Source organism: Biomphalaria glabrata, chromosome 8, assembly GCF_947242115.1.
Source record: "Biomphalaria glabrata chromosome 8, xgBioGlab47.1, whole genome shotgun sequence".
Lineage (NCBI taxonomy): Eukaryota > Metazoa > Mollusca > Gastropoda > Planorbidae > Biomphalaria > Biomphalaria glabrata.
Window position 1 is genome coordinate 10,911,757 of NC_074718.1, and position 20,990 is coordinate 10,932,746.

The following is a 20,990-nucleotide window of genomic DNA, read 5'->3' on the forward strand; positions in this document are numbered from 1 at the left end:
CCACCTAGCTGATGGCAGGCTTTCGGGTAGGCCTAAGTCTAAAAAAGTTTCAAGTATCTCGGATCTATCGTTTCAGGCAAAGAAACCAGACCTGACTTACTGCGCAGAAATGCAGAATCTACAGCAGCATTTCCCAAGCTAAGCACGATTTGAAAAGAAGAGGGCATACAGCCCTCGGCACAAGAATCATACTAATGTGCTCCTTGGATGCGTGCAAAACTTGGACTGCAGGATTGAAGACGAAGATCCTAGCCAATCGAGATGTTACCAGAAGAATTCTTTGTACATCTATCACATACAAATTTAAGACCTATTCACAAACGAGGAAATTCGAAACAGGATCACAATGGCGATTGGGCCACGTGATGACCTTCTGACCACTCTCTACTGTCAAAAAAAAAAAAAAACATAAGCTTGAATGTACGGCCATATCAAGAGATCCTTAGATTTTTTTTTAGATCGCAAAGATTTTTCTGCAAGTTAAAGGAACCGGACCTGAGCTTTATAAGATGAGTTCGACTTAAAAATAAAAAAGGTCAAATATTTCAAAAAGCGCTTTATTATTATTAATTTTTAAAACAAAAGGTGACAAAGCCTACATACAAAGCAATAGCAATATAAGACATAGATGTACCCTTTTTTTATCAGAAATTTTCTTACGACCTTACTGTAGATTTTATGCTGGCAACGCCGATTCCCTAAATGTAACCTCCTTTGCGTTGCTATTTTTATTATTCAATCTTCCAAATGCCATTTTCTTTCGTCTTTCTTTATGTTCCCTTATTATTTTATATCATTCTAAATTTCTCCAAATCACTTTCTCTTCTTATTTTCTTTTATTGTTTTTATTAATAATAATAAGGCCTGTCTTCGAGATTAATGAAGATCAATGAGGAATGCAGTATTTCCCGTGTCAACGTGTGACCTACATATTTTGCCACAACAGCGCAGGCATAACCATTGTGCGCCGGTGGTGGATTTAAATTTTCTTTTCGCCGTCTATGTCTCTCCTCGGCAGCGGATTTTCTTTTGGTCTCAAATTGTATCCCGCGGCCTTTGTAATTGACCTCCAGCTGTCTCTTTCTGAAGCCGCCTGCAACCAGGTGCTCTCTTCTATGTCAGTAAAAGCTAGTTGCCGCCGACGCTGGTCTTTAAAGCGTTTCCGTGGTGCACCTCTGTTATGTCGACCACCTTTTAGCTCACCAAAAAAGACTGCTTTTGGTATACGTTCGTCTCCCATACGGGATACGTGCCCTGCCCAGCGTTACTGTCGAACCAGATCGTGGTCGACGAATTTGCATACGCTGCCGCCTCTTTTGGTTTCGGTCATGTTCCAGAAGTCACCCCATCAAAAGATCACCGTAAATGGACAGGCCCTTAACGTGGTAGACCACTTCAGGAAGCGTAGTATCAAACGACGCATCGCTTTCAAGGGAAGTATGCCAACCGTGTGGACACCTCTACGCGAGAATTAGGCGAAATAAATATCTCCGCCTGCCTACAAAAATCAGTATCTACCAGGCAGTGGTTTCTCTAAACTAGAGATGGGAAACGAACCGAACCCGAACCGAACTAACCGAACTCGAACCTCACTTATGACCGGACCGAACCGAACTTTGAAACTGCTTGGTACGAACCGAACCGAACGAACCCTCTTTTTTTTAACCGAACTAATTTTGCAATTTTTACATCCCTTTTATATTTTGGGTTTAAAAAAAAAAAAAACTTAAATATTTTATTTAAATTCTAATGATTCCATTATACTTTGAAAACTTGGGAGGGGGTGGTGGTGGTATTTTGAAAAAAAAAAAGCGGCTCGCTTTGATTCCTATGGGTTTTTCCGTACGTGCCGACTCTTCCCTAACCTTGAATTTTCGCGGGCTGTTTGCAATATTGGTTTTGAGTCGAATAGGCGCCCTCTAATTAGATCTAGATCTAGATTCAAGTTCCTAGTAAGTAGAAAGTTGACATTAAAATATTGTCACTTTTATTTGAGATGGCTGTTAGTTGAGAGTAGAATATTTTTTGCCGATTAGAGAGTGTAGATATAAATAAGTTCATTTGTGTTCTAGTTTAAAATGAATTTTATTATCTTCTTGGGTCCTCTCCCGAGGGTGGGGATGGTTAGTACCTTGAATTGGGGGATGGGGAGACGCAACTTCTTGACAAAAAGGGGTGTCAGAAAGTGTGTGTGTTTTTTTTTTTCTGGTGGCGGTAAGAAGAGGTTAAGCGATTGATTGGTGTTTATGCATTAAGGATGGTGAAATTAGCGTAATGCAAATGTGAAACGGCAGACAATCTTAAGACATGAAAGAGTAAAGACGTTGTTTTGTGGTGACCTAGATTTTGTTTAAATATCAGTATATTTCATTAATATTACAACTCTATCTCAAGTTAAATATGTGAATATTGTAATAACAGTTAGGCTATATTGAGTTGTTCACATAAGAGCTTTATTTTAAAGTTTATTAAGTTTATATATTATTATAAGGCTTGTCTTCGAGCCCGAAGATTAGTGAGGAATGCAGTTTTTCCCATGGCTTCGCAGGCCCAGCTGTGACCTACATATTTTGCCACACCAGGGCAAGCATAACCACTGTTCGCAGGTGGTCGATTTAGTTTTTCTTTTCGCGTCTGCGGTTGTCCTCGGCAGCGGATTTTCTTTTGGTCTCAAATGTGTAGGCCTATCCCGCGGCCTTCGGGAGTGAACTCCAACTGACTAGTTCTAAGACCGCATGCAACCAGGTGCTCTCTTCTATGTCAGCCAAGGAAAGTTGACGCCTAAGCTGGTCTTTGAAGCGTTTTCGTGGGGCGCCTCTGTAACGTCGACCACCTTTTAGCTCACCAAAAAAAAAAAGACTGCCTTTGGCATACGTTCGTCTCCCATACGGGATACATGCCCTGCCCAGCGTAACTGTCGGACCATAAGAAGTTCATCTATACTTTCCTTACCGGTAAAAATATAAAACGCCTATATTGGTTCAATTATACTAGCTGTTTGTAAGCGACAAACCAGCAACCAACTAACAAAGAGAGGGGGGCATCGAAAAAAAAAAGTTTTATTATTATTGTAACTTATCTGAATATTAGTATAATTACATGTTTAAAAATTAAAATATATTAAGTGGAGATGTCATTTTATCTTCTAATAAGACCTTGTCAACTGTAGACTGCTTTTTGCGAGGCGCGTATGCACAATATGGGTCAAAACGTTTTGAAGAAAACATTTTAAAACATCTCCGCTAGTGTGATTCTTCTGCATTTTTTTTTTGTCTCAGAATAGTCGAATTTCTTCCGTATATTGCAATTTATAATAGTGACGACTTATGTGTGAAAAAAAATCCTCGATAGAGACGTCTTTACACGAAGAATATTTCTTTAAAAAGATCACGCCCGTTATAGAAGTAGGCCTACGTGCGCAATATGTAGGCCTACCTAGAATGTCCCTTGCATAATTTTATTGGCCAGGTCTGCCTCTTTATTATTAGATTTAATATGGCCCTCGACTTTTTTTTATTATGATGAATAGTGCGTTCTGAAAGAAAGCACATCGATATTAGCCTTTTTAAAAAATTCGCTTAGCGCCGAGTCACGCCCTGAATTAAACCACTTGAGCGAAAACCTGCCGCATCTTCATTTCTATCTCCAACTATACTCGTCATCGAACCGAACCGAACTCGAACTTAAATCTGACCGAACCGAACCCGAACTTTAAAAGTTGGGTTCGATTCCCATCTCTACTCTAAACCCTTGTAGGCCTATATGGATCTGAGACATAGGATATTATACAGAAAGCTACTAATACTACTTGAATGCTTTCACCAAAGATGCTTGCGCTCCATCATGGACGTTCGGTGTCTAGACCGCACTACAAACGACGATATATTATAAGATAAGAAGATAAGATAAGATGTCCTTGCAATCGCAGGTATGGACATAATAGAGGGGATTCTTATTGTTTTTATTACTTGAATGAAGAATATTAACAGCTAGGATCTACAAAATCAAAATGTAAACAAAGAACAGATTATCGTGTTTAAAATGTATCTTGAAATTCTCACTAGAAAACATTTCCATGTCAATCTTTGGAATCTTGGACCCGAGATGTTAGACATCCATTTACGTAGTTTCCAGAGTAAAAAAAAAATGTGTAGTGCTTTTTTTTCTGTTTCCTTTTAATTCCATATTTTTTATATCATAAGGAAGCTATTTTATTTTTACGCCTGCGCACTGGTGCATATTTATGTTAACTACCGAAGAAGTGTTTTGACTGTGTTATACTGTTATAGACTAGATCTATTATTCTAGATCTAGATCTAGTCTAAGTGAGTCTAGATCTATTTATCTAGATCTAGGCCTCTTTAGACTAGTCTAGATTCTGTTTTTTAAGTTTTAGAATTTAGGCTCATTTCATTACAATTTGAATTACATCGAGATTTTAAACGCAAAAATGCCTGTAAGTTCTTAGTTAACTTAGATCTAGATCTAGTAGTTAAGTTAAGTTTTAGTTAGTAGTCTTAGAGTAGTAGACTTAGTCAAATAAAGTTAGTCTTAGTTCATAGTCATAGTCATAATCAATGATGTCATAAGTTGTTTTAAATTTTAATTATAATAATTAATATCATAATGATAATCATATTAATTTTTTATCATTTTATAGATCTAGAGACTAGAGTAGAGCTAGACTAGACCTATCTAGATCTAGTATTCATACTTATTAGATACTACTAATACTAGATGATAGATGTCTAGTAGTAGATCTAGATCTAATCTAAGTCTCTAAGTAATACTAATACTAATACACTTAATAAAATGCAATTTATATAATAGTACATCATCATTAGTAATTTTGCAATGATTATTGAATGAAATGACTGATTTGAATTTGACGATTTGATTTTGCTAATGCCATAACAATCATCATTGGGCCAATGACATGGTATGATACTTGTTTTATACTAGTGTGGAGCAGGTAGGCCCATTATAGTCATGTGGGGACTATGGTCATTGCAAGAACTGTTGTTTTATTTCTGTCCATCTGAGAGGTGTGTACAGTAACTGTAACTGTACACACCTCTCAGATGGACAAAAATAAAACAACTGTACTACAGTTAGCAATGGATATTTAAATGCTGAAATGGAGGATTCTGATAGATCTAGGTTATGTGCTAGAAGTTCACATCGAAGATACAGGAGGAGGAGGGGTTAAGACTTTGTTGTCTGACAAAGTGAATATAACCTTAGTCAAGAGAGATGGGAAGATAAAAGTTAAATGAATTCAAATTTGGCTAGTTATTTCGATAAGGATGATAATGTAATAACCTAATAGATCTATTTCTATTTCTTGAATGTTTGTGAAGCTTAGAGGAAACTTTTAAATGCAAGTTGTTTTTTTGTATCTTCACATTTGAATCAAATTGTTATATATATTATATGTTTTTGAAGAGATGGATAGATGATTAATATTTTATGCATCTTCTCAAATTACTTTTTTTTTTTTTTTAATATAATGCATGCAGGGAAGTTGCAGTGATTTTCTTGAGTCACTCAAATTTGTGACCTATTTTCAGTTTGTTAACCCTATATTTTAGTTCCAAAATATCCCAGGTAAAAAAAAAATGCACTAGAGGAAAAAAAAAACACCATTGCAAAGAACACTGCCTCCTCTTTGAAATAAAACACTGATCTTAATCATGTTGATTATGTGTATGCAGCTGCAACATTAAGTAACGAGGCTCTTAACTTTCTGCCATTATACAACATACTACGACATAACTGTCTGTCTGTTTGTATGGTAAAAGTTTGTACACATTATTTCTCCCACACCCACAGAAACAGATGTCATCATCTGCCCTTTTAGACCACAAGGTCTGAAAGGAAAGGAAGGACACCCAATCTCAGATTAAGCTGAAGTTTCACACAATTAATATTTTTTACCTGACAACACAAGAATCAATTTAAAAATTAACCAATCGGTTAATTAATTATTGGTAATCAATTATTTTGTTTGGTATCTTGAACAAGGGAAAGAAAAGTCTTAATTGACAGTTGTGGTGGTATAAGTTGAATTAGTCCCCATGAGGACTGAAGCCCTGAGTGAATGTTTGTTTTATGCATTTGAAAAAATGATCATGTAAACATTCATTAAGATACCGCCTTCTTCTCTCCCCCTTTCACAACATGTCCAGACAAGTGATAGGATCATAGCACATTGAGAAAGCTAAAAGCTAAATAAAAACAATTAGTACAAATATTTCTAATTGCTCAGATTTATTATTTCTAGGTCAGTCATATAACTACATACCTGATCCATAGGAATTGATCCATTTACACTTAATATAAGCTTTGTTTCTTTTAAAAAGTATTTTTTATTTTTTGTTATCTTTGTATGAACCAGGAGAATCAGAGTATGAAAGAAATTGATAATGTTCGAGTTGTGGTGAGATCAAGACCTCTAAATGACAAGGAAAAAGAGACCAACTGTAACGTGGTGGTTATTGTAAGTTTAAATCACTTCTTCAGAATTTTTGTGCAGTGTTCATGTTTGAAAGTGATTGGCTTCAACATCAATTAAAATAGCTAAATATGATTGTAGTAAAGGCTCTTACAGGAATGCTGGAGGCATTTAAATAATGTTTTTAAGCTTCCTATGCTTTCTCTAAGTAATTTACTTTTAGCTATCCCTTAGTCTGTTGGACTGTTGGGGCACCATGAAAGATTTGTTGACCATCTTTCTCCATTCCTCTCTGTCTTTTGCCTTAGATAGAACCTCTTTCAGTGGCAGGCTCGTCCATTCTTTTATGTTGTCTTCCCATTGCTTTCTCTGACTGCCTCTTCTTCTTTTTCCTGGTACTGTTCCCTGAAGGAAGGTCTTTGCGAGCCCTGAAGACTTTGTAATATGGCCATAGAGTTTTAGTATGCATTTTTGTTACAATTTATTTATTATGTTTGATTTGATTTTGTACATTGTGTCTTGTCAGTAGCTCCAATGAAAAATTTAAATGAAAAATGCCTTTGCTCTAGTTACTGTTTTAAAGAGGAAACTATGTAAATATGTTTAGTGTAATTTTATAAGACATGCTTTGTTTGTTCAAACAAGATTGATGAAGTTCGTGGATCTGTCACAGTAAAAAACCCTCAAGCTTCCCAGTCGGAGCCACCAAAAACCTTCACCTTTGACATTGTGTTTGGGCCAGACTGTAAACAGCTGGATGTCTATAACAAAGTGGCAAGGCCTGTAGTTGATTGTGTGCTAGAAGGATACAATGGTAATCTTATTACCATAACCGATATTATTTTTATTGAAGAAATTCTTAGTTAATTGTAAACTAATTTTCATTTTCTGCACAGTACGTTGCAATTTAATAGAACGGATAAGAAAAGTGAATACTTTCTCAATTTGAGTTAATTTTAAAAGATTGTTAAAAATTAAAGTTTGAAATTAAGGAGTGTCCTGGCACTAACCTGTACAATGTATATACATAGAATAAATAGACTAATTAAAAAAGCATTGTATATCACTCGAACAAAGCTACCATCTCTTGAAGAGCTTTTTCATGAAAGATGCCTTTCCAAATTACTCTTGATTTTTTAACCTGCACCCATTAAACCACTCTTACATCAGATCTGAACGAAGTGGTCATCTCCTTTCTATTAGAACTAAAACAGAAAAAAAAAATTTAAAACTTTTTTATCCCACTTTCAGTCAGTGTTACAAGGTCATCTGTCATCATCAAGAAGTACATAGAAGTCTAATTTATATAGTGCCGGTTGTGAGTGTGAATGTTGTTTGTATGTGCATCTATATTGTTATTGTACAGTAGTTACGCTGAGGTGGTCAATTGTAGTCAAACTGAATTTCCATTTGATTGGACCAATAAAAATTATCTTATCTTTTATATATATATATATATATATATATATATGATATCTAAAGAGTAATTTTGTGTTCAGGTACAATATTTGCATATGGCCAAACTGGCACAGGAAAGACATTCACCATGGAAGGACTACGAGCAATACCAGAAAAGAGAGGCATCATACCCAACTCTTTTGCCCACATTTTTGGTCACATTGCTAAAGCAGAGGGCGACACAAGGTATTTATTTCATTAATCCACTTCACTTACCTTTAGGTGATACTTAAAGAGGGACAGTGCATACAAAACTTATTATAAGGTAATTAAAAACACTTGTACATAAACATAGGCAGTACTTTCATTTCAGTATATTGTAATTAATTAACTTGTAAGTTTCTGGTTCTGGTTTTAAAATCAGACATCAATTTCCAAAGCAGCACAGATATTTTTCTTTTAAAAGTCAAATGTAGTTGTTTTTTTCAATAAATGGATTTAAAAAAAAAAAAAATAGAACAAGGAAAATTTTGTTAGTAATAATTTTAGAACCACTGTCAGTTCAGCTGACTTGCATATATACTGAGCTCTAATCAAACTAATTGAAAAAAGTTAAGTCATAAAATGACAATAGTTTTGCTAACAAATGTGTTAAAGTCTTGCATAATTTTATTTTATATAAATTTCATTGTATATCTTTTTACATTTTGTATTTCTGTATCCCAGGTTTTTAGTGCGTGTTTCATATCTGGAAATCTACAATGAAGAAGTTCGAGATTTGTTAGGGAAAGATGAAAATCAGAGGCTAGAGGTCAGCAAACTGTTTTAACTAGTCAATAGCAAACCATGATTGTAAAAAACAAATAGGTGCATAATAGAGCAAATTATGAATTTCAGAATTACGAAGAATATTAATGTTAATTCCTTGCTAACCAAAGAGAGGGTAACTTATAATCTTGTGCTGATAAAAAGTTTTAACTTAGTATTAAATATAGAATACAAACCCAGTTGCTTGTAAGTTACAATAATGCATACATTGAGTTGTTGTTTTTTTTATATAAATTTTGGCCTTTATTGCAAATTTTCTTGTATATCTAGTAACTGGCATTGCAAGAATTGATTGTGTTGTATAAAAGTGTCTGCATTGAAAAGTTAGATTTCCTTAAGTTCTAAATGTTGGCTTGTCCATTACTTTGCTGAGTTGTCTAAACTTTCATCAACAGGTGAAAGAGAGACCTGATGTAGGTGTATATGTCAAAGATCTGTCAGCTTTTGTTGTCAACAATGCAGATGACATGGATCGAATTATGACTCTTGGAAATAAAAATAGTAAGTGCTTTAGACATTTCCTAATGTAAAATGGTAGCAGCTTTGTTTTTCCAGTTATTGTTTATTGCTTACATTCTTTACTATTTTAAAAGCATTTTTTGATTAAAAGTAATCAAAACTGAAAACCAGAGATCTTAAAGTGGTTCTCATGGTTGTATAGTCAAAGGTTATTAAATGATATATAGTCAACAATTTTGTCAGATATTATTTCCATTAAATCTAAATCCAAGGTTATAAACCCTGGATCTCTTTTAACTCTTTCTCTCCTAACTAACGATTCCAATGTTGATTTCACCAGAATGTGGTAAACAATTACGGAGAGAAAGAGTTAACTAAGCTCTTAAACTACCACATCCCAATAATATTCAGTCCTAATTTTGTCCTCAAACTAAAAAGTTAATATCATTTAAAAAAAGTCATTCAAATAAAGATTTGAAATAAAAGGATTAACACAAAGATTTAAAGTAAAAATAATTAATCATGATGTTAAGCCTGTAAAAAGTGTGGTGGCTAAGTGGTAAAGCACTTGCCTTCCTAACCAGGGGGTTCCTGGTTTGAATCGTCTTCAAGACTGGAATTTTAAATTTTGGTATCTTTAGGGTACCTCTGAGTCCATCCTGACATTAGCTGGGAAAAAGTAAAGGCTGCTGGTTATTGAGCTGGCCACATAACACTCTCATTAATCATTGGCCACGGCTACGATGACCTTTACATCATCTGCCTTATAAATCGCAAGGTCTGAAAGAGAAACTTTATTAAGCCTGTTTATCCTTCTTTTTTTTTCAGGATCTGTGGGTGCCACAAATATGAACTTACACAGTTCAAGGTCACATGCAATCTTCACTGTGACCATTGAGTGTAGTGAGAAAGGTCCAGATGGTGAGCAGCATGTCAGAGTAGGAAAGCTTCATTTGGTAGATCTCGCTGTGAGTATTTGTCACACTGAACTTTCATTGCAGCCGTGCATGTTAGGAAATGTCAAAACTAACTTATAATAAATGTTTCACTGTTTCTGAAAGAGTATTGTTAATCTGACTAGATATTATGCATCTAAGTGTCAACAAATTTTGCACCTTAAAAATAAAATGTATTATAGCTCAATGTCTATTTAGAAATTACTTCTGGTGGAATTATTACAATCTGTTCTCACTTTCCAGATTTTGTTGTGATATATTCATCTTGTAATTAAATATGTATAGCCCATTGTAAATCTTCTGTCTCTTAGTGTATTATTTATAGAAAGCTAATCTTTGTGAAACTGGGTATCGTTGTGGAGGATATATGATATGATAGAAACAACCCCCTCCCCACAAACCCTGGGGCTTAAATTTATATAAAAATTATTTTAGCTCATTGGCTTTGTGTTTACCTTTAAAAATTTAAGCAACACCTTGTATTTCTACTTGTAAAACACTTTGTATTTCTACTAGTAAAACACCTTGTATTTCTGCTTGTAAATCACATAAATAGCTTTCTAACATTTGCAATATTGTTTTCATTAAATCTATAATTGTTTCAGGGCTCTGAGCGTCAAGCTAAAACTGGGGCTACGGGTCAAAGGCTGAAAGAGGCCACAAAAATTAATCTGTCGCTCTCCACACTGGGTAATGTCATCTCTGCTCTGGTAGATGGCAAGAGCACCCACATTCCTTACAGAAACTCCAAACTGACTCGTCTACTGCAAGACTCTCTTGGTGGGAACTCAAAAACAGTGATGGTAAGCTCTTGACCTATTGGATTTGGCATTGCTGTTTTAGGTTGATTTGGACCTACAACTTAAATATACAAAACATGCAGAATCACTATAAAATTCACATTTTTTTTTTTGGAAATGTTTAAAATTCTGCTGAAATGAACAGGGACATTTGACTTAGACTTTGAACAAATATTTATACTTTATGACACTATTTTAGCCTTGTTGTGTCCAACATAATTTAGTCAATGGATAAAAACATCTAAAGAAATATTTTCAGTAAATTTTAATACTGTTCTTGCTTGGCTATTGTTTACACTAGGCTTATGGAATTTAAATTTTGTGGCCTTTTTTGAAAAAGTTTCATTATTTCTGGAGCTAATTTACCCAAACTTAATTTGCTGTCAACTAGATCAACATTTAGCCATAGAAACTTTGACTTAGTTTATTTATTTTATCTTATCTCTGCTCTTTTGATGTTTGCAAAAAATGCTTTCATGTAGACATTGTATCTTGACAGGTAGCTAATGTTGGCCCAGCAGACTACAACTATGACGAGAGTATCAGTACATTAAGGTATGCCAACAGAGCAAAGAATATCAAGAACCGAGCCAAAATCAATGAGGACCCTAAAGACGCCTTGCTGAGGCAGTTCCAGAAGGAGATAGAAGAACTCAAGAAAATGTTGGAAGATGGTAGGCCTATAGTTAGTCTTATAATGTGTAATTTAGAACAAGAATCTTTATGTGGGAAAGTTACACTAGATATTGTTAAATTGACTTGGACTAAGTGCATTCAAATATTTTGATACTTAAATTATTTTCATTATTTATTTATTTTCCTGGTTTTGGCTGTGGACTGTGGTTTTGTGTGTTATGCATGAATGGTATCAACAATTGTTACTGCAGTCTGATTTTAAACAGAGAAAAAAAAATTTAACTCAAGGAAATATATTTATTTTTATTTAAAGAAAAACATAATTTTGTTAAAATTAAAAATTAAATACAAATAAAAAGTTTTAAAATGTAGATATGGTATAAATACATTATAAACACTCCAATTTTTCCCTCTCTAGTATGTGCATCATCCCATATAACAGTCACATGTTGTAAGCATGATTCAATCAAACTAGATGCCTGTGTGTAGTCGCTGAATGAACTTTCTATGTTGTGTCTATTGTATTTATGTGTATGTTTCTGTTGTGTTGTCTTTAAATGAGAAGAGTCCTTGTAATCACAACAAATTTCCATAAGGATCAATAAAGCAGTCTTAGTCTTAGACTAAATAGTCTTAAGAAATAAAAAATAAAAAAAAAAAAAAGATAATTTATCCTTTTTTATTTTATGGTGTTGTGGCTATGATCATTTTAAATGCAGACTTTAATTTTCAACTCTGACCCCTGTTTGTTCAGGTGTAAGTGATGATGAAGGTAGTGGAGAGGAAGAGTCTGGATCAGAAGAAGAAATCATAGATGAAAATGGGCACAAACAAATTGTCAAGAAGAGAAGAAAAGGTATTTATATATCGTTTCATTTTCTAACAAATGAATTTAATTTGTTCTTTATAAAGCGTTGTTACAAGCTTAGAAATACTGTTAAGGAAAGAGCCCTGTTTGTTAGATCACTTAATGCATATAACTGTACTTCCTAACATGATATTTCAATATAGGGAAAAAATCTTTAAAAATCAGTTTTTGACATTTAGCTCATTTCATCTTCTTTTAAAACTTAAATTCCATTTTCTGGTTTCTATTGTGCATGAGCAAGTAAAACTAAATCTATTCAGCTGATATAATTCCCCTAACACTACTGTCTTATTTGTTCTAATGCTTTGTGATTTGATTACAAACACAGATGGTGAGTTTCAATTCTATGAATTCAGATTTTATTTTCATTTCTAGATCACCTTTTTTTGTTAAAAATTATTATCACAAAAATCATTACTATTTATTGTTTTTTTTTAAATTGTTCATTTTTGATGATTAAATTTTTTTCCAACAGAAATGAATAATAAAGAAAAAACATTTAAACTATTTACTTATTACTTTAAAAAAAATGCATAAATAAATTATCACACATGTATCTAAGCATCTCACATTAAAAGTATCCTAGTTTGATTTTGTGTGTGTGTTTAAAAAAAACAAAAAACATTTTATTTTATTTTGCAGTGTCAGATTTGTTTTTTAGTGACAAATTAACAAACCCTGCGCTAGTGTAAATATTAGTTGCTTTACATTGGGGGCGTTTTGATGACTTTTTAAGGTCAACTTATTGCCTTAAAGAGTACTATTAATAATATGTACTTCCAAAATATAATTTTTTATCAGTTTTGAACTTAAAGTTAATTTTTACAAAAATGGAAGTAATGCATGCAGGCTCATCACTCCCCATGTATTCAATAATCTTACCCATCCTGTAGAATGAATCCTCCTACTTGTGCTTCAAGAAACCAGCATCTAGAAAAAGAAATACATTTATTTTTTTTAAATGTACATTTGATAAATTTATAAAAAATAAGCAGTGTTATATATCATTGTTTCAACCCTAATTAGTCTGCTACTGAATCAGCTTAGTGCTTCCTGTGTGATTGCTTCCATTTAGAAATCATAAATAAGATGAGCTCTTAGAGTTGGCTATAGCTCTTACATTTTTAACTCTTTGTGTGCTGTGCTGTTTAAGTATTTCATCTGTTTGTTTGTTTTTAGTTTTTTAAACATATCACATTTGTGTAAGATAAATTGCCTTTAAAAAGTGTTTTGTTTGGTGCAGTGTGTGACTATACTAGTTGTTTTTTTTTAACTTTTATCATGTACCTGTTTTAGCAGCTCAGACATTCTAGTAAGACTATTTCAACATGTGAGATAAATGTAGAAGGCCTATATCTAAAGTGGTTAGTTTGATAGCGATGCCATAAAAATATTGTTAGAGTAAAAATATCATATCTTATGTCCCAAAAAGCTTATTAAGTATTAGTTATTGCTATTAACAATAATGATATCTTTAGTGTGGCTTTTTTTTTTTTAGAATCTTTATGTGAAAATAACTAACTATAAAATATATATTTATGGACAATTATGTTGCAAAATGTCTGTGCAATTATGCAGCTTTAATTTAGTTTTACCGTTACAAATTTTCTCATTTTCAACAACTGCTATATTTAGAATAAAATTTAGTTGATTGGAAATGGAATAAAATTCAATTGATTGGAAATGTTTGAACAAAAAATGAATTAAAATTTGACTTTAAATTCAACGGTATGAAAAGAAAGTGTCTGTCTAAAAATATTTCTACTATTTGAAATCATTTCATAAAAATATATCCTTTGAATTAAGTATTTCATTGAATTTACTATGTGGCTGTATTGCTTTGTGTGTTAGGTCTACTATTAGTTAAATCTTTGTTTTGTCTATACCTTTTCATTGGCAGCCAAGCGTCACATATCTAAAGAGAAAATGGCTGAGATACAAGCCAAGATAGAAGAGGACAGACGAATGCTGGAGTCTAAGAAAGACATGGCAGAGGAGGAAAGAAACAAAGTAAAGACAGACCTTGAGAAGAAAGAATCAGAATTGAAAAAATTTCAGTTAGTTGTTGTTTTTTTCTCATCTTACATTTATGGTTTTGATAACCTGAAGAAACAGAAACAAAAAGTGATACTTAAGATTTGAAATTCTTCATTATCATAATTATTTTTTTTTGGAGAAAGTTAAGTTTCCACAACTGTCTTGATTTTTTGTTGATAAGTTCCCTTCATTTTTTTTTGTTCAAGGCTCCTCTCACCTCAATTATAAGTTCTCATTCAGTATAAGGTCTGACTATTCCTTCATGTTTTTTTTCCCTATCATTTAGTTTTTCTTTCTTTTCCGTCTTTTTGGCACTGCGCCCTGAATGAAGATCTCATCCAGGAATAGCTATCTCACAATATCATTTTGTATCTTCTATATGATTGAACAATTAATCTAGCTCACTGTTTGATCTCCTTACTGTTGTTTAGTGAGAAGCAGTTGGGTTTTTCTGTGTTTTAATTTTGAACTGATTTCTTAAAGGGAAGAACAGGAGCAGCTCAAACAAAAACTTTCAGTCATAGAGAAAAAGATCATTGTAGGGGGGGAGAATCTCTTGGAGAAAGCCGAGGAACAGGAGCGTCTTCTGGAAGAGAGTGCCAGGGAGTTAGAGGCCAGGAAAGAGAAGGAAGAAGAACTTAAGAAAGCATTAGAGGAAAAAGAGGTAACCAACTTATCAGTGAAATTAATTATCACTCTTATTACATAACCGTATTACTAAGGGTGAAAAAAAAAACAAATACTCAGTAGTGAACAATCATTATTTTTAGTAGTGAAATTTTTTTTTTAAATATTTACCAAGATTGGAGTGATTTTTGTGGAAATAAAAAAAAATTAAATCCCTGTTTGCTTGTGAGAAACATTATTAATAGAAACAGCTTATCTGACGCAAACCAATGACTCTTCAGTTTCTGCTAGCAGTAGTGTCACTACTATCATGAGGTCTTGTGTCTGTTCATGAAACACATTTTAAAAGTCAAATCTATAATATGGGTTCTTGCATTAACAAAATTTATGCTTGCATCTTTTTAACTTGTGAAATTTAGTAGAATTATAAATAAAAGGAGGACTAACCAATTGTTGATAGTGGTGCACTGTGAACTGAACTACAAATATAAGAATCAATTTAGCCTCAACAACCACTGCATTAAAACTAATTACTTTATTCAAAAAGAAGCTTATTCCACTGCTTTCGTCAGTATTATAAATCTCATTCTTTCTTTTCTCTTATGTTTACAGCAAGAGCGTCTCGATATAGAAGAAAAATATTCCAGTTTGCAGGACGAAGTGGCTGGCAAGACAAAAAAATTAAAAAGAGTTTGGACAATGTTGATGCAAGCCAAGTCAGAAGTAAGTCTTGTTGCAACCATTGTTTCAGCTTCTATTATTAGTATATACTCTCTTCAGCGGTGGGAGTTGGAAGGAAAAAGTTGGTCCGACTCCCCCATATGCCCTTTTTTCTTTCCAATGACAATCGCCAATCTGATTAAATCTATCCAATTATATTTGAGCATAAAGTAGGAATTGTTTTTTATTTAAATTTTGTATACATGTTTTATTGTTGGTTTATTGTTTGCAAAAGCAGTTAATTCATGGTCCTTCTTGTATCTAAGACTCTCAAACTTTCACTTACATGGACTTTGATGGTGAGTGTAGTCCTTGATGTCGGTCAACTACTCTTCACAAAGACTCTGCTTGAACTTTGACTTTGATAGTTTTATAGCTGTCTTTCTCATCCCTTTATGTTGTCAGAAAATTTACACAATGTCTTTATCTTGATACAGGCTTTTCTTGAGCTATCAGATAAGTTTCTCCTTGAAAGATAAAGTTCCATATGTTGTAGATATCTTACTTTTTTAATGTGTCTGTTGTAGCTCTATTCCTTCTTTAAAGACACATTAAGGTGGTGTGTCTCAGGCTCAATCCAATTGTGTACCTTTATACAATTTTCATGTTTCTGCTTTATTATGGGATTACCAACAAAACTCCTGTTATTAGACTATAATAAAAACTCACTATTGGGTTAAAAAACTGTTTTTGCAGTGGGCTTTACAATCCATTTGTGTACCTTTATACAATTTTCATGTTTCTGCTTTATTATGGGATTACCAACAAAATTCCTGTTATTAGTCTATAATAAAAACTCACAATTGGGATAAAAAACTGTTTTTGCAGTGGGCTTTACAATCCATTTGTGTACCTTTATACAATTTTCATGTTTCTGCTTTATTATGGGATTACCAACAAAATTCCTGTTATTAGACTATAATAAAAACTCACAATTGGGATAAAAAACTGTTTTGCAGTGGGCTTTACAATCCATTTGTGTACCTTTATACAATTTTCATGTTTCTGCTTTATTATGGGATTACCAACAAAACTCCTGTTATTAGACTATAATAAAAACTCACAATTGGGATAAAAAACTGTTTTGCAGTGGGCTTTACTGTAAATTGGCAGTCATGGGGCACTGTGGTGATGAATACAGTTGATTTGAATCATATACTTTATGTTTACACAGATAGCAGACATGCAACAGGAGCATCAGAGAGAGATGGAGGGGCTTCTGGAGAATGTGAGGCAACTGAGTAGAGATCTGAAACTACAGATGACCATTATAGATTGTTTTATTCCACAAGAATTTCAAGTAAGCATTTTCATCATAGAGACTTTTGCAATTATAAGTTTATGAAGAATTGATTTAAGAAGATATTTTCTAAATCTCTTATTGGCAAATGTTTTAGTAGCATAAAAAAAACAGGTTGGGGGGAGTAGGAAGAGAGAGAGAGAGCTAAATTCACTTAATATGTACAAGTTCTATGTATGCTAAATTCACTTAATATGAACAAGTTCTATATGCTAAATTCACTTAATATGAACAAGTTCTATATGCTAAATTCACTTAATATGTACACTAAAATCTTGTTTGTCTTACTTCACAGAATTCTTTATTTGGTTTTTAAATATCTGAATATCGACATTTGTATAGTTAAATTATATACAAATATTGAAGTATATACAAATTAAAAATGGGATACCATTTCTTTAAAATCAGAATTGATGATTCTAAGCCCTTGCACACTTAGCTGCTGTACAACATTTATTCTGATTGGTTAACAGTTACTCGTTGACTGCATTTTGTTACTCTGTTATTCATGTTACTATACAGCTTTATTTTTATTTTTTCTTATGAGACTTGTCTTTTTTTTTTTTAATCAATTGGCACATTGTTTGTAAACAGGATATGATAGAAAAACATGTCCACTGGAATGATGACATTGGTGAATGGCAGTTACGCTGCGTGGCCTACACAGGGAATAATATGAGGAAACAAACTCCACAGCCAGAGAAAGAAAAAGAAAAGGTTGGTCTAGAATGATCCAGACTTCAAATTCTTATAATAATAATAATAATAATAATAATCTTTATTGTCCATAAGGAAATTTGTCTTACAATTTGTGCATTCACTTTACTTTCATCTGTCCAAAAGTTTGTTTGAGCAGCAGTTAAATTGTTTTGCAGACAAGTCTGCTTCATTGCTGTTACTTGCCAATCTCATTTTCTCATCCAGTTGCCTGTGTATTCCTTGATGCTATCCCGCCATCATTTCTTTTGCTGCTATTTTTTTAAATAATCCTTTTTTTTGTGAGAAGGTCATGTGACATGGTCATTATATTTCTTTTTTACACTTGGATAAAAATGTCCTAAAGACGCTTTTTTGATTTTTTTGGTCCAGTCATATCCTTATTTGTACAGTCTCAGAGGTGCCTAACATTGTCAAGGCTGGACATTTTTCTTTCTAACTTTGCTGTTGGGAGTCCAAGACTCACAATCATATCAACTTCATCTTAGTAAGAAAATTAAAGTCAAGCTTTGTGAATTAATATTGCAAATATTGCTTTTCTTTTTTATTTTTGTATAATTTTTCTTTAATGAAAAGTTTGAGAATACAGTTTAGAGTAACATCTTTCACCTACATCTACTTCCTCAGTATTTAGTGTTACTGTTTCTTTTAAGATAATGTAATTTTTTCTTGTTTTTCTGTTGACAGAGTCCAGAAATAGATCTGTCCAGTGTGTACTTAGCCTACACCAGAGATGGTGAACTGGAAGCACTCAGGCCCAAGACGGGCAAAGGTTCAAAAAGTGGTCGACCAAAGACAGCCAATAGACCCAAGAGTTCCAGGAAGTAAGAAAGAAAGTTTTAGTTTAGGCAGGAATGTTGAAAGTTGAAATGTAGTTGTAAAATAACTAACAAAAGTTGTTTATGTTAAACTGAACAAAAATGAGTAAACTTAAAAGGTAAGATTAAAACATAATTAGGTGGAGACAGATTAGTCTTTTTTTTTTCTTTTGTAAGACCTGACAAACTGAATCTTTCTTATGTACCTCAGTTCAGCGATTTCACAAATTTAATATCTCCCCCTCTTCAACATGGTAATAAGGTAAGTCTCTTTCCTCTTGTGGAATTCTTCTCAACATTTTACTTTTGATGTGCCCCTCCTCTTCCCCTGACATTGATGTCTCTCCTTAAGCAGCTTTGGGTTTTGGTGGATTTCTTTAATATTCCCTATTGGCCTCATCCAAAAAAAAAATGGAATTGTGCTTTAACTTGGCCAAACACTGATTTATAATATTAAAACAAATACATTCAATTTTCTTAGTCCTTTCATACAATTATAATCCACCTTCATTCCTCCCTTGACATGTCATACAATTATAATCCACCTTCATTCCTCCCTTGACATGACATGAATCACTGGTGATGATTGATGATGTTATAGTGATGATGTGTATTGTTGTTGTTGTTTGTTTTTTTTTTGTCATAGGAAACGCCAAGACTCAAACATCAACTCTTTACTTCATTGACTGCTGGCATGGGCAATAACTCTACTCACCTTCAAGTCTTTACTACTCTGGGACTGTCTGGAATGCTGGGTAAAAGGCAAAGTTTGGACTCTGGGATAAATGATTATCATTCACCTGTAGATAATTTTTAGTTCATTTTTGTTGTTAACCTTAGTACTTGACATTGACTTCAGAATAAATCAAGTTTAATTATGTTGTAATTTACATGCACATTTAATGAATGAAGAGAACTATACCTTTCAAAATCATTCATAATTTCAGTGCCACAAAGTCATTTAAAGTAACATAATTTATAATTCTTATGAACAAAGAAGACATGAACTTTATTTATTCTAAATTCATTTATCCTGAATGAATTATATAATGTCTGTCCTTTTTCCTGTGACGTGTATAATTGACTAAATCTAGTTGACAGAGCTTTGAATCTGAAAGTACTTGTGATGCACACTGTACATATGCCTACTTTATGTACAACTTCTGTTGTAATATACTTTCATAGCTTGCAGTATTATGCTTTGTAAGTTATTATTTTCATTATGTGCTATTAAAATAACCAATCTGATGTGAATAATATAGACAATGCAATATGACTGTAAATGTTGGGAACAGGGACATCAACTCATTATGTAAATTATTTGCCTATTTATATCCTTGTGTAAATATTACTGCTAAATTAATGTGTTTGTGTAAATGAAATGCCCTGCACTGCAGTTTTCTTCATATATATATTTTATTCTGGCATATCTGAACAAATGAAATTTAAACCAGTACTATTACTCAAAAGCTTTAGGATCTGTTCCTACACATTTTTTTGGAATGCTGCCTTGGCTTACTGATCTTTGTCATTTGTTATACAACTTACTAATTCTGGTTTTAAATCCACTAATTCAGCCAACATAGATCTGAGCACAAAGGAGAAACTCATTCTCCCTTTAAATGGCCCTTCCTACACTGTTCATCAATAATGAGCATTTATTGTTTCCATGTGTGTCAACTTCAATATTTTTAGTTTGGTTTTGGCACTTTGCATATTAAAAATTTGTATTTGAAAAAAAAAATGGACAAGACAATAATGCATTTCAAGTTGGACTTTGATAGTATCCTCTTAATCGAAAGATTTTTGTAGACTTCATTCACATTTTATTCATTAGGATCTCATCACATTTTAAGGCATTAAATAAAACCGTCCAGTTAATACAAAAATTTGCATAATGAAATTTATTGCTATTGCTTTATTATTTTTTTCCTTTTTATTACCTGTTGTGACATGCTGAGAAAAAAATCAGTTTCTGTATTTAGACATTACTTGATTCACAATACAAATAGTTTGACTTTCAACTTTGTTTCTGATTTTTTTTTAAAACTATAGTCACAGGACAGCACAATAAACCAAAACAAAAGCTGAAAATTAAAAAAAAATTATTGTCGTCTTAATTATTCAAATTTTTCGGGAGTATGTTGACAACTGCTTTGCATTAACCAAAAATATTTTTTGCTAAATTAAATATCTAATTACTTGATCCTAAAATAATTATCAAATTTTAACAAGGTTAATAACATTTGACCAAATGTCTCATTTTGCAGAGTCAGAATTAATACTACTCTGGAGTATTGCTTTATGCAAATAGCTTTCTCAAATTTGGACAAAGGCAACTCTATATCCTCACCATTGCAAGTTAAAATGTA

General features: G+C 32.9%; 1 protein-coding gene across 2 annotated transcripts; it reads left to right on the top strand.

The window, feature by feature from the left end:
* Positions 1–4,245: 4,245 nt before the first annotated feature.
* Positions 4,246–19,752, top strand: LOC106053608 (kinesin-like protein KIF3A). 2 transcript variants are annotated; one of them, XM_056037914.1, is made up of 17 exons: positions 4,246–4,456; positions 6,398–6,499; positions 7,100–7,268; positions 7,954–8,098; positions 8,579–8,663; positions 9,076–9,181; positions 9,968–10,107; positions 10,701–10,898; positions 11,395–11,569; positions 12,286–12,387; positions 14,300–14,456; positions 14,920–15,100; positions 15,676–15,786; positions 16,958–17,083; positions 17,678–17,800; positions 18,488–18,624; positions 19,265–19,752. In XM_056037914.1, exons 1-17 carry the CDS (start codon positions 4,451–4,453, stop codon positions 19,302–19,304), a joined length of 2,103 nt encoding a protein of 700 aa, XP_055893889.1. In that variant the 5' UTR covers positions 4,246–4,450; the 3' UTR covers positions 19,305–19,752. The 2 variants fall into 2 exon arrangements, with proteins under 2 accessions (XP_055893889.1, XP_055893888.1); XM_056037913.1 differs by lacking the exon at positions 4,246–4,456 and having other exon boundaries at positions 6,389–6,499.
* The last annotated feature ends 1,238 nt before the right edge of the window (positions 19,753–20,990 follow it).